This window comes from Scophthalmus maximus, chromosome 22 (genome assembly GCF_022379125.1).
Source record: "Scophthalmus maximus strain ysfricsl-2021 chromosome 22, ASM2237912v1, whole genome shotgun sequence".
NCBI classification, from domain to species: Eukaryota; Metazoa; Chordata; class Actinopteri; order Pleuronectiformes; family Scophthalmidae; genus Scophthalmus; species Scophthalmus maximus.
This window is the reverse complement of record NC_061536.1, coordinates 2,501,473-2,514,635: the sequence shown is the minus strand read 5'-3', so window position 1 is coordinate 2,514,635 and position 13,163 is coordinate 2,501,473. Positions and strand designations below refer to the sequence as shown.

Sequence of the window (13,163 nt, the reverse complement as noted above, 5' to 3'; positions counted from 1 at the left end):
CTCTTACTTTTCACCAATGTGGTTTCTCGTTCAGGGTTATTTCTGTAACCGAGTCGGTCCAACCACAAAGGTTCTGAAAGATAATTACTCACCCACAACCATGAGAGTGAACTCAAATCCTCTCTTCACTGACTTTCTGTAAACTTGGTTGGGAAGATCTGCAAAGCCAACATAGGCCACCACGTTCTTCTGTAGCTGTGGACAGAAAATAAGCATGGATGATACATTTATCAGTTAGAGACAGGACTGTAGTGGAGTAAAGAATGTGGCACAATGTGATATTTGCTAGCTCAGATTTCAGAAAGCACTCAAGACATGGTGGAGTGTTTTGAGCCATGATAGTTTGCCAGTCAGAAAGTCCGACGCTTGAAGTTCAGATGGATTCCCGTAAAATGTCATTGCTTGGAACGGGTGGTGGTGACGGTCACTTGCTACGAGCGTCAGCTATCACTGCGTTTACATATCAAGAGTTTTAAGTACATCCTGGAATCGGAAACTGCAGTGACTAGCTACCGGAAAGTGACAAGATGAGCCAGCAAGGCCTGGGATAGCTGGGATAGAGAGAAATGATAGAAAACATTTTCCACTGCTGGAGAACAGCTGTTAATGCTAACAGTGGTGATGTAGCGATAGCAAAGCTCACAGAGAGCACCTTTAAAAGAAATGGCAAAATCGCATATTTTATATTTAACACATTTTCATAATTTTAAAGGGCTTCAAATTAAAATTTTAAAAAGGTCTAGATGCAAGACTCAATTGACAAAAAAGAAAAAAATAGTTAATTTATGATCATTTGGTGAAGAGAGACTTTCATAGTCACATTAACTACATTTTAGATACAGAGGCCCTGCAGGTTGATGAGTACTTACAGCTGCTTTGGAGCAGGCAGGATGTCATGATGATGAAAAAGTGAAAGAAGAAGGCAGCATTGAAAGCAGGCCGGTCCAGGAGGCAGGAACGGAGCCAGGGAGAAAAGAAGCAGAGTAAGAAATTACTTAAAGGAAACACTTGAAATGACACAGGAATGTACATCAATTAAAGCTCAATGGGTTACGGTACATCACAGTGGAAACATTGTGAAAAGAGTGCAATTACCCTTTTCACCATAACAGCAGATATTAACAACAGACCTATTATGAATGATGCAAGAATTATATGTTCAGTCAGTCTTCATCAATGATGAAAGCGTGTTCAGCTTAACAACCTCCTCCACTAAAGTCAGGACAAAGTCACATTCTCAGTTCAACGAAGGACAATTTCACACGTCAAATACTTTAATTCTAAAGTTTTTTTTCTTCCAAATATGCTCTATTTTTGGCTTGTTCTTGAAAAAAACTTATATCAGGTCTCCTCAAATGTAATAATATGAGGAACGTATGGAACGGTCACACAAAGACATACTGCAACAGTTACTGAGGGATCACTGCTCCGATGTAAATGGTAAAATGGACCGTATTAATATAGCTCTTTTCTAGTCTTATTGACCACTCAGGGTGCTTTGCAGTACACGTAAGGAGTGTCTTGCCCAAGGGCACATCAACACATGGATGGGAGGAGCCGGGATTGAGGTCATAGGTCACAGCAGGCGGAAAAAAAGGTGGACAAAAAGGTTGGAAACCAGTGGTTAAAACCATCTGGTTCTAACTGACGTAGCATCAAAGACAAGTGCCAAATGTCAATATATCAAAAACATCACTGGCAAAAAAATTTTTTTTACGTTGAATTGAATCAGGTCATGATTTCAATAAATTTACAAGAAATATAATGCTTTCTGTTTTGGTTTGAAAAAAATCTGCCAATACATTTCACATAGATTTTTTTGTAGTATCAAATATTAGTATTAGTGTTAAAAATCTAATATAAGTTGCTGCATTTCAGAAAAAATATTTTTTTGGTCCCTGTGTGGATATTCATTCACAGGAAACAGTACATTCATAGACCCTTTTGGTCACAAAATCTAATCTGATCTTCATTTAAGTCACAATGTGCTTCAGCAAATAACCCGCCAAAAATGACAAGCTTTTGTGTGGTGGAACGCACCCATTAAACATTCCCAGTGCTGCAAAGTCAACCCTTGAATTTAATAACTCCTTTGGCAGCAATAACCTCAAAAATGCTCTTGAATTCAGGAGGAATTTTGGACCAGTCTTCCCGTGGAGCTGCTTCAGATCAGCCACATTCTCAGATGTGTGGTGTGAACAGCTCCGAGTTCACTTCACAGGCATCTTTACTGAGTTAAGATCTGAGCTCCGACTGGGCCACTCCAGCAGGTCTTTGGTTAACAGCCACCTTCACATCATTCTGCAGGAAACACTGATTAACTTGGGAGGGAATTTCCCCTTGATGACGATGAGTTGTCCGAGTCCGGAGGCAGCGAAGCCTTAAATCATGATGCTCCCTCAACCGTACTTCACCTCTGGGATGATGTTTTCAAATCTTGAATAATGGATATTTTTTGAGATCCACAGCTTCCACGTGCACATGGTAGAGTCACAATGTTCAGCAGCTGCAGTCACTCTTTTAAGCTGTTACACTGGGGTTGTTTTTAAACTTTTGTACACACTACCCGGGGAGAGTAGCCTCAAAACTGAACGGTCTCCATTTATATTTTATCTAACTGTGGTCTTTTGAATATCTAAACTCTTCGTAACTCTCAAGCTTTATGCAAATCAACAATTCTTGATGAGAATTCTACTGGGATTTATCTGTTGTAAGGCATCAGCAGATGCTTCTTGTGAACAGGAAACTAAAAATTTTGTAGCAGCGCTAACAAAACCACACCTCCAATCTGGTTTCACGGACTGGACTCTGGGTTTTCTCAATCCTCCACTTTTCCACTTTTCCTGATTTAATTATTCCAAAACTACACAGTGTTTCAATGATGTGTTCAATATGGACAGGAACAACACATTTATATCTGTGTTATTAGTTCACCTCACCTAAGTTTCTGAAGGAAATATAGGAAGGAAAAACGCTGAATCTGACAAGAGTGTGAATCAAGGAAAGTTCAGTGAACATCCTTCCTTGTTACACAACGTGTTGCTAAAACGCTACGCACCGATATAGTCAGACCTACAGTAGAGCACTCGTACAGTGTCACTGAGCAGTTATTTCCTGTCTGTTTATAAGAACTGTCATCAGTTCATCTGGGCCCTTCACATGGTGCATCCTCCACTCATCACACCGGCCTCACTGTAACTACACACACATTTTTGACACACTAACAGCCAACTGGCTTACACCCGTGGGTGCTCTCCAGACGGCTTCCTGTGCTGGAGACAATTGACGAACAGCAGAGCAGTTAAACATTCGGCCCTGAATCGACATGGAAACGACTGAAAACTAGTAATGCCATGGTGTGGAAAATTTCCAGCCGGGAAATAAACTCGTGACAACGCTGGTGTTACTTTTTACACAGGACATTTTTAGCCCCCCCCCCCCCCCCCAAAAAAAAATGTGCCCACATCAAGTGTGTTTCCCACTCCACGGACTCACAACAGCCGTGCTACTGCGCCATGCTAACAAGTAAATCTTTAAGTCAGATCCAGGATTTTAAATTGAACTCTAAAGTTTACAGGAGGCCAGGCAAAGTCGAGCAACAGACCAAACAATGCAGTTCTGCAACGTATGACGTCGTCTCCCCATTCAACGTGAATGAGCAGCATTTCCACTCACAAGCGAACATGTGGTGTGAGTGCTTTGTTACTCTTGTGGTGCACTTGGTGAAGGTGTGTGTATGTGTAGATTAAAAGTGTTCATCCTTGCAAAGGTTGTGCAGATTGTCTCAGCAATGTTATCAGGTTCACTTTTGACATTCAGGTTAAATTGGAGTGCTACCACACATACTACCACACATGTGAAAAATGAAATAGACGGAGGGGCCGGAGGGCAAGTTATATGATCGGCGTTTACCTGAAAACCATGTAACAGTGAACACAGAGTGCTGTAGCATCTGTACTGGCAATAAAACTTCATATCTTATGTGACGGGACAGTAAAAAGGTTGGTCTTGACTGCCTTGAAAATGAGGTCTCTCTGCAAACACTGTACCTCCACAAACATTTCATAAAAAGCATTAGCAGCAACTTTACTCCTATATTCTGCTTTGTGGGTGAAGTGGTGTCACGTACACCGATACACTTGCAGGCTACGACTTTTCACCTGTCACCACACAAGTTGCTTCAGAAAGTAACTGTGCGATTGTGCATCAAGTTTCAGTTGCAGGTAGCAGAGTTGTCTCAATATTGAGTCTATTTGTCACTGCATTGGTCTTACATTATAGACACAACAACTGAGACAACCTGATTGTGGTGATTACAGTTGCACGACACAAAATCAGTGTAAAGCGTAATCAGAGAAGATGGTTTACGGCTTCCTGACACATCGAGACGTGTTAAGCAAAGGAAGGCATGGCTTGTTTTGAAGCGGGCGCTCGTGAAATAGTTAAGATACCACTGTCAAAGTCAGAACACGAACCGACAGCTGTGTGTGTGTGTGTGTGAACTCAAGCTCCAAGACGCCATCACACGACAAATGAAAATTCAGCAATGCAACAGAAGAATGCACAGTCTCCTTTGCTGTCTCTTGAACTACAGGAAACACTGTGGGGAGCCTCCAGGAAGCTGGGGTTACAGGGAGTTTCAACCAGCCCAGAGGCAGGGCCCTTAGCACAGAGTGCGGATTCAACAAGAGCAAGGATACCGCTGCTTTCTGACAAATCCCTTCCCACGACCTTAGGACAGCACAGACATTTGCATGCATCAAACCACACTGTTATTCTTCCAGACTTCTCTGCTGATGCGACTTTGCTCCTTTCACGCTGCACAGTTGCAGCACAAGATGCAGAAAATTCCTTTAAAATTGCCATGGAAAAAATAAGCTTTACTATTTTTTTGGCACTGTAGCACTTGTCCATACAAAATGTTATTAGGCTTGGGTTTGTTTGGATCTCATCGATTCGGGTGGTGCCATTGCAGACTAAACAGTTTGACAGATAAGTACACAAGCATTTTACTGCTTTCTTTATGAGGCATATTAAACTGTATGACCACCTGAACAAAGAGAACACTCAGCGTGGTGGCCAATGGGTCTTCCCCTCAGTGTTTGACTGCCGTGCCATCTGACACTGTGGGTCAGCCTGGCTGAGCGCCCTGACCTGTGCCATCTGTGCTCCGTCACTGCCACCATGCAAACAGCAACAAACAATGTATCACTTGGCCCTGGCTGCACGACACACATTCTTTTCCTGTGATACAGCCTCAGATGTGGGGACTATTTCATCCGTAGGCTCTCCTGCAGATAAACTCAAAGATGTGTTCTTCTCCTTGGGTGTATAAGCTGCCGCAACTGAAGTGTGACTTCTCGTATCACTGGCGGACTTGGGGGGGGGGGGGGGGGCATTCACACGGGAAAATATGATTGAGTGCCCTCTAGGGTGCCCTTTCATGCAATAAATTATGACTATGTGCCCTTTAGTGAAGAAATTGTAATAACGTGTCTTAATGAGTGCCCTTCTAGTGGAGAAAACATAATGCAGTGCCCTATAAGGTGCCCTTCCAATGGTCTAAACTTGATGTTCCCAATATTGGTGCCCTTCCAATGGAAAAGGGTGCCGTTATGAAGTGGCCTATATGCTGCCCCTACATGATAGTACCCCAAAGGATGCCCTTTCCAGTAGAGAAAATGGGATCCAGTGCTGTATACGGTTCTCCTACAGGTGAAAAAACATAATTCTGTGCTACTTTAATGGAGAAGTGCCCCTCCAATGGATTAAATGTGATGCAGTGCTGTAAAGGGAGTCCCTACATGTGTGATAATGTGTGGGATGTTTCCTAATGGATGCCCCTGCAGTGGAGAAAATGTGATGTGGTGACATAGTGTTTTGCAGAGCAGCTCTCAGTCTGTCACCCAGCAGCACACTTTTCAAAAGGAGCTACTTTTCCCCATTTTGTACTTGTATGTGGGAGGGGGTCAGTGTCCATACAACACGTGTATATGTTGTAAGTCTACAGCACACAATTGTTGACAAGACCATAAAGTCCTCCACAGATCTAGCCTCCTTAATGCTGTGAAAGTACACAAGATTGATAGATTTAACTTTAAAATTTACAAACTTTTCACCACTGTCTCGTATGAACGTAGCAAACACGGGGGAGGTTGTCCTCGTTCACAAATATTCAGTTTTGGGTTAATAGATGCAGGTGTGGTGCCAAAAAGTGATCGTCTGCCAGAAAGTGGTTTTATGTGGCTCAAACTCTCATAATGGCCACATATACACAATTTTATGTCCATAGTTATATCAAAGATAGGTCTTTGTGAAACTTAATTGTTTCTTGTAATCGAATAATCTCTATTGTGGCCGTTGTGTTTGCCGTTTACAGCGTTATCAGGCGGGGTCTGCTCACAGGAAATGCGATCCTATCGTTTTGAAGGTTTATATGCGTTTGTATGTCTAATATAAGTACACTGTGATTGACATGATGATATATGGTTATGAGTTATGTTTAAAATAAAAAAAAATGATTGCAATTATCCTTAAACCTGCCTTATTTTACCTGCTCTGTCTTCGATTATAACCCATGCAGTTGGTTCTACCTGTTGAAATACCATTAAATGGCCCACACAACCCATAAAACACAGTTTACAAGCTGCCAAAAAGAACGGACGACCACTTCCTGGCGGACGATCACTTTTGGCACCGCGCCGGGTGAAGCTGACAGCGTCGCAGCCTTCAGTATCGCGGGCTGACCTGTTTCACCACCTGGCGGGGTGACGCCCCCCCCCCCCCCCCCCCCCGGGCTCGTTCAGCAGCAGCAGAAGAAGCTCCACACTCCTCCCGCGGTGAGCAGGCTCCAGCTGCGTAGCCGCTCTCTCACGACGACAACAACAACAAAAAAACACCGGAAATGCCAGGCTAACGCATGAACCAATTAGCGACGTCCAACAATAAAGTGGTCTTTTAGACAACTGCGGGCGAAAGTCAATTCATAAATCGGACAAGGGCGCCGTGCTGGGGCGTTCGACTCGACCGACAGTCGTCGACTTAGTGTTGTGTGAGTGACGGTTTCACTCAGTCAGAGACGCGTTTCAATTCGGCGTGCGTGGGAAACACAAAGAACCCACCGCAGCCCGTGGGGGGGGGGGGTTCCTGCTCGTGCAAATCAACATTCACGTTCACGGTAACGGTTACGCCACAACACGGCATGGCCAGTGCGACCTGGGTTAACTTCACTTCAGTTTGTGTAAAACAAAACTAAAACTAAAGAAAAGAGGCGCTACGGTCGAACGCCAAACTGAACCGGAAGACCACAGCAGTTGGCGAGGTTTTGTACGGACGCTCCCCCGCGAAAGAGCAACCGAGACAGTTCAAGCCAGATTGGATTCCGCAGCAGTCACCCCGGGGGCTAAGCTAGCGCTCAACGCCGAAGTGACGAGCGGGATTTCCCGTTCGTCGCGTCGCGTCGCCCGCGCGCGAGGGACTGTTCGCCAACCAAGGGCCAACTTTCTTTCTTTTCTTTCTTTTTTTTTTCTCCGAAAAGTCAACGCGACACTTTTGGGCGAAAACGTTTACAGGAGCGGGAACGGAAGGGGGGGGGGGGGGACTCACCCATGTTGTCGCCGTTCCTGTCTGCCTCCCCGGTCGCTGTTCCTCCGCTTGACATTCCCTCAAACTAACTCGACTCAGCGGAGAAGTTGCGGCGGTGGGATACGCACATTATTCGACGCAGCGGCAGAGTGATTGACGAGGGAACTTCAAAGCAAAGTGCGTACGCTCTCCGTGGAGAATACCGGCCGCGGACGTATCGCGAGATTTGCTTGAACCGACTGCCACTCACTGCTTCAGCCTCATACTCATAGTACTGACTCAATTCATGCGGATAATAACGACTCAACTCGCATGTGATAAATCATTAATTATGGTTGTGTGTGTATAACAGCGCATGCATGTCCTACATATACATACATACACACGCACAGCTTCAAGCACAGTGACTACAGGAGACAGGGCCGTGTGCCGGTGATAAGAACTATTTTTAATCATGCATATTTTACAACTATAATTATGATTTCATAATGCGAAATTATTTCAAATTCGAATGCGTTCTACATCGGTTCTGTGTCACGACATCCATGTCATATGTATATTAGTTGGACATATTTACTTGCGCGCTTTAGTCCATTATCCTGGTTTCACCCACGTTCAGGATATATGATATAGAACATAACCTGAATGTTCATATCATGTTACTGTCCATCTGTGCCTCGGGTGCCTATAAATTACAGCTTCTGTCTCTAGGTGTAAATTATATAAGACTTTCGCTATTTTTTCTGAATGATACAACTCAACTGTACGCTTTAGGACTATGGCAAGAGAAAATCTGTCCAGACTTTCCTGCATTTACAGCAGCAAGGTCTGCTGTTACGTAACTGAAGCTGTAACTAACAGCAATGTTCTTTTATGTTGTGGCTGGGAAACAAGGGTCATGCTGGGGTCATCCCCCAGCACAGTGTCCTCCCTACAGTCTCCCTGCAGCAGCCCCCTCTCAGCATCAGAGGTTTAGTGAATTGTGAGAAGTATTTTTTACCTTTGTACTAAACAATGTCAGAGTTGACCTCAGAAAAGTCAGTAGATCAGAGCAACGTGGATTGAATGAGATGACCAACAGCGCCATCTAGAGGTGGTTTACATTATATACAATTTACAGTTCATCTTTTCCCAGTCTCACTCTGGCTCTACTCTTTTTTCCAAACTCAAAGCAGAGATTTTGACCTTGTACACCTTTTGTTTCATGTATAATTCATCAAAAAAAAATGTAAAACCTTTTCTTTATGTAATATTTAACTTTTTTCTCTTTTTTTCCATTATTCATTGTTTTCTATTCACAGATCTCCAGAGTGCCAAAATCCTTAATTTGTACTAAATATGGCTGTAGAAGAAGGGATGGCAGCTTCACAGCAATCACAATATGAAATGGGTGGCTTCTAACTTGCCCCTTTACCCTCTGATACGACCCATAGGAGTATATCAGCAGTGGACATATTGGACCTTCATCGCCATGGTAACAACAATAAACATGTGGTTACAGTGGTTTAACGGTCAAGATTCTGTAAAGTTTAGGCACAAAAAACCCCCCACAGGAAACCACCATGTATGCTTAGTAGGATTGGACATAGTAAACCATTCAAAATATACACTTTATTAACCTGGCTTGTACATATAGTGTTGAAAGATGTCAACGACGTAGGCTGACCAGTTCTAATAGGCAGTGTCACCTCCAGATATTTATCATCAGCAGTTTTTCAGGGTTGTGTATGATCGTCCTGACTAAGGGTTTCTACTTGTGGGTCTTGACATGGGTGACGAGTTCTTACCTTGGAACCACAAACTTAATATAGAGTGGGTCTAGATGCACGGTGCTGATGACAGCTGAAGGTGGAAGGGCCTTGCAAACAGGGAAGTTCTCCTGTCTTTGTTGTCTTTTGTAGTCTGAAACAGAGCTCCTTCTTCTCCACATTAGTCTGTTCTGCGCGCTGTTATCCCAGTTTTCTGGTGTCGGAGAGGAACCTTTAAAGGTTGATATTAGTGATGGTGTCCTTGTGCATCTTTCTCTGACCTCCAGCTGTCTGTTTTCTTTCCTTGTGGTTTGGAATAGTGGTTTTCTATCAATCCATACAATAGTTGATGTGATATTTCCCTAAATCAGTCATTTGTCTTTGGAACCTGAATGATTACACTGAACTTAGAAAGAAAGAAAGAAAGACGAGTGTGTTAAGAAAACAATCACACAACCATCCCACACGTGAGCAGTAAAATCAATGCACGCAGCCTGAACAGCCTCCTCACTGAGGCGCACAAACTCTATAAATGCTGTGAATGGTGAAAAGAGTTAAAAATTGTAGTACAATGCCAGATTATTGTACTATTTTTATTTTTGTTATGTACAATTTCAGAGTGGGAAAAAAGGGTAGAGAGAGGCGGCACAGTGGAGCAGTGGTAAGCAGGCCTCACAGCAAGAAGTTTCTGGGTTCAAACCAAAGGGCCAGCAGGGCCTTTTTATGTGGACTTTCATGTTCTCCCTGTTTAGCCCGGCTACGTCTCACCGTATAAAGACTTGCAGCTTAGGTTAGGTTAACTGGGGACTAAATTGTTTAAAAAAAGGCGTGAATGTGAGCATCAATGGCTGTTTGTCTTTGCATATTGGCCAAAGCGATACGCTGGTGCCCTGTCCAGGATGTGTCCCCCGCCTCTCGGGGTACGCTCTTCAGCAAACTCTGCACAGGAAACACTGTATCTTCACTCAAAATCCACCAAAAACAAGCTCACAGTGGCCTGAGCTAAACATCATTGAAAATCTGTGGGTAGATCATTGACATACTGTGTGTGTGTGTGTGTGTGTGTGTGTGTGTGTGCATGGCAGCCTAAAAATATCTTGGAGAGTGAAGAGATCTGCAAGAAAGAAAATGTTCCTAAATCATCAATGGAGAGAGTCCCAGCTGGCTTCAGATATCAACTCAGCAGAGCATGTGCGTGTGAGCATTGTTATCTGCACGTTATCTGCACAGGTTTCCTCCACAAGCATCTATTTCCTACATTGGTCCAAGGTCATACAGGCCTGGCTTAGTTTCGACCCTTAATTGCCCAAAAGGTGAGAATGTGAATTTGAATGATTGTGCTGATGGATGTATGGTATCCTCGTCCGTATGCATGTGTATTTGGAATTCATTGATTCATCAAATCAGAGGTAAACAACCGATCAGAAGCTCAGTAGCAGTGCAGTATCCTCATACCTAATGCTTAACCTGAAATAAGCAGCGACATATCATGTTGTTTGTGTTGCCGGTGAATTATCTCGAGATTCCCCGCTGCTCAGTCAAAGCCCAGGTTATGGCACGATACACACACAAGGTGTCAGTGTGGCTGATATAATACAGCAATTTACACAGGCCTCACTTTGTGAATAATGACGTAGTTATATAAGAAAACAGTGACCTCATACTCAAGGAATTGTGGCTGTGACAAACAGATGGAGACGCACAGGGCACGGAGCAACCACCACGATGAGGCTGCACGACCTTTTGATAGCGGCACTCAGATGAAATGACTGCACATAAAAAAAAAGCCATCTGCGATCCGAATGGTGTTTTTATTTCTTCCCTGAATCTAATTTCAAATTGAGGGAAGTAATTCACAGATGTTAAGGATCTCGTTGGCGGAGGTGGAAAGGATGTGCTAACATATATTGGCAAATGAGCCAACGTACGCAGATATCTCCTGGTCTAATATTCAGCAGTGGGGGGGAAAAATGTCAAAACAAATACCATGGTTTTCCATCAACACTGTGTTGTCTCTGCTCAGCAGTAAACAACCCACTCTACTATTGCCAATAGTAGAGTGGGTTTGCCCGGTGCTCATTTCACGCACTGTATCTATTTGCCGGGGGACCAGGTGCACATTTTGCACTCACGCATGAGCAACGTGGTCCCGCAGTCTGGTCGGGGGTGTATGACAGAATAGTGAGTGGAGCTGCGTGGCAGAGAAACCGCCTGTCATCTTCAGCAGCAGCTCATTAGGAAGGAGAAGAGAGCGGGGATCCCTGAGCAGACCCAGGGAAGCTGGAGGCCTGTTGGAGTCCAACAGCTCAATCGCACAACCTCAAGAGAAGGGCGATGGGGGATTCGTATTCCATTAGTTTTTACTTACTTAGGAGCCAAACTGACTGAAGGCAGTTTTTTTTGTATTACGCCAAATAAACGCTTTTGAATCAAGCCTTTATTGCGGGCCTTGGATGGGATTAATTTGATTTTCAGTTGTTGATTGTGATGGACACAAAAGTCAAGGGCGTTGAATAATGGACGGCACTGATCAAGGGGAAATCACCATCAAATATTTAGAAAGCATCTCAAAAGAATGTGCAGCTACAGTAAGCTGATGGTTTTGTGATTTGGGTCTCATCCTCAGTTATGTCTTGTCAGAGGCATTGCCACTGCACTAACATGTATATGTGTTTTTATTTGACTATAATAAAGCAATACAATGTTTTCACAACAGTTGTATGATGCAAACATTGTGGCCTTCATGAGATATTACATTTGGTAGATCTGTGATTTTGGTGCGTCATGCTATACATTGTACCATACACTATACTGGAATTATCACTTGTCACTATTGCAGACTCATTAGGAATCGTGACTTTGATTCTGATCTTTGATGATTTTCCAGTGATTTGATTGGTCAGTAGTGAGGTCTATTGACAGTTTTACTCGGATCCTCTGAAATTACCATGGTAATCCACCTTGGCTAAGAGTGAGCCAGCTTCATGGTACAAGAAAGCAACCTAGGTTAAGTCCAAAGATAGCCGGAAAACTCACATATCTCAATTGGTGACACAGTTCCCAGTGTTACCAATCGGCATGATTATCATCGAGTCCCATTCACTCTGACTGTACCATAATATAGCGGACACATCCTGAAATATTTATTGCTTCTGGTAAAGGCTGAGGTACTGTGACGCAGGTGCTGAGAGTGAGACTTGAACCCATGCAAAGTTTAATAAGTTTAGTGCAGTTGATTATAGATATTTTGTATCTGGGGTCCCTGGGCAGGAAAATATGCAATATAATACAGGTCAATACAATGATTAACAGCTAACAACTGGCAACATTTACAAACAGTACAATACATACAAAAAAATCATACAAAATACCAGAGACATAGCCAAAAATCAGTGATCACTTGACTGATATATATATATATATATATATATATATATATATTTATATATACATACTGTTTAATGTTACATAATATGTAATTTCCATATATTTCTTCTTTTTTTAAAAATTCCAGATGCATTTGTTACCACAGCTTGGCCTGGTTTCTTCCTGGTTCCACGTTCCATTCGCATGTCTCCCTTTGATATTCCAGTGACTTGAAATAAAAAAAAGAGAGAAAACATTGTCATCATTGATTTCCATCTCAAAGTGTGTTTCTGTTTCATCTTCCCTCTGCAGCAGTACAAATCCATAAGCTGTGCTGCCATTACAGACACAACCCTTTCCCATCATCCCTGGAGATTCATTTCACTTCAAACCCTCCACAGAAAAACATATTTAAAATCAAAAACAAAACACTGATGGTCTTCCCTGAATACCTACTGGCCCACT

The 13,163-nt window shown here is 43.1% G+C and overlaps 1 protein-coding gene across 4 annotated transcripts in view; it reads right to left on the bottom strand.

Moving 5' to 3' along the window:
• LOC118291757 (septin-7) overlaps window positions 1–7,787 on the bottom strand; it is a 35,360-nt gene extending 27,573 nt beyond the window's left edge. The window contains exons 1-3 of one of the 4 annotated variants that reach the window (XM_035620133.2): window positions 7,606–7,787; window positions 870–874; window positions 93–195 (exon numbers count right to left, since the gene is read on the bottom strand). In XM_035620133.2, the coding sequence (XP_035476026.1) occupies window positions 93–195; window positions 870–874; window positions 7,606–7,660 (163 nt within the window). In that variant the 5' untranslated portion in view covers window positions 7,661–7,787. Of the gene's footprint in view, window positions 1–92; window positions 196–869; window positions 875–4,479; window positions 4,482–7,605 lie in introns of all 4 variants that reach the window. The other 3 variants (XM_035620132.2, XM_035620131.2, XM_035620134.2) reach the window with 3 other exon arrangements.
• Window positions 7,788–13,163: the final 5,376 nt, after the last annotated feature.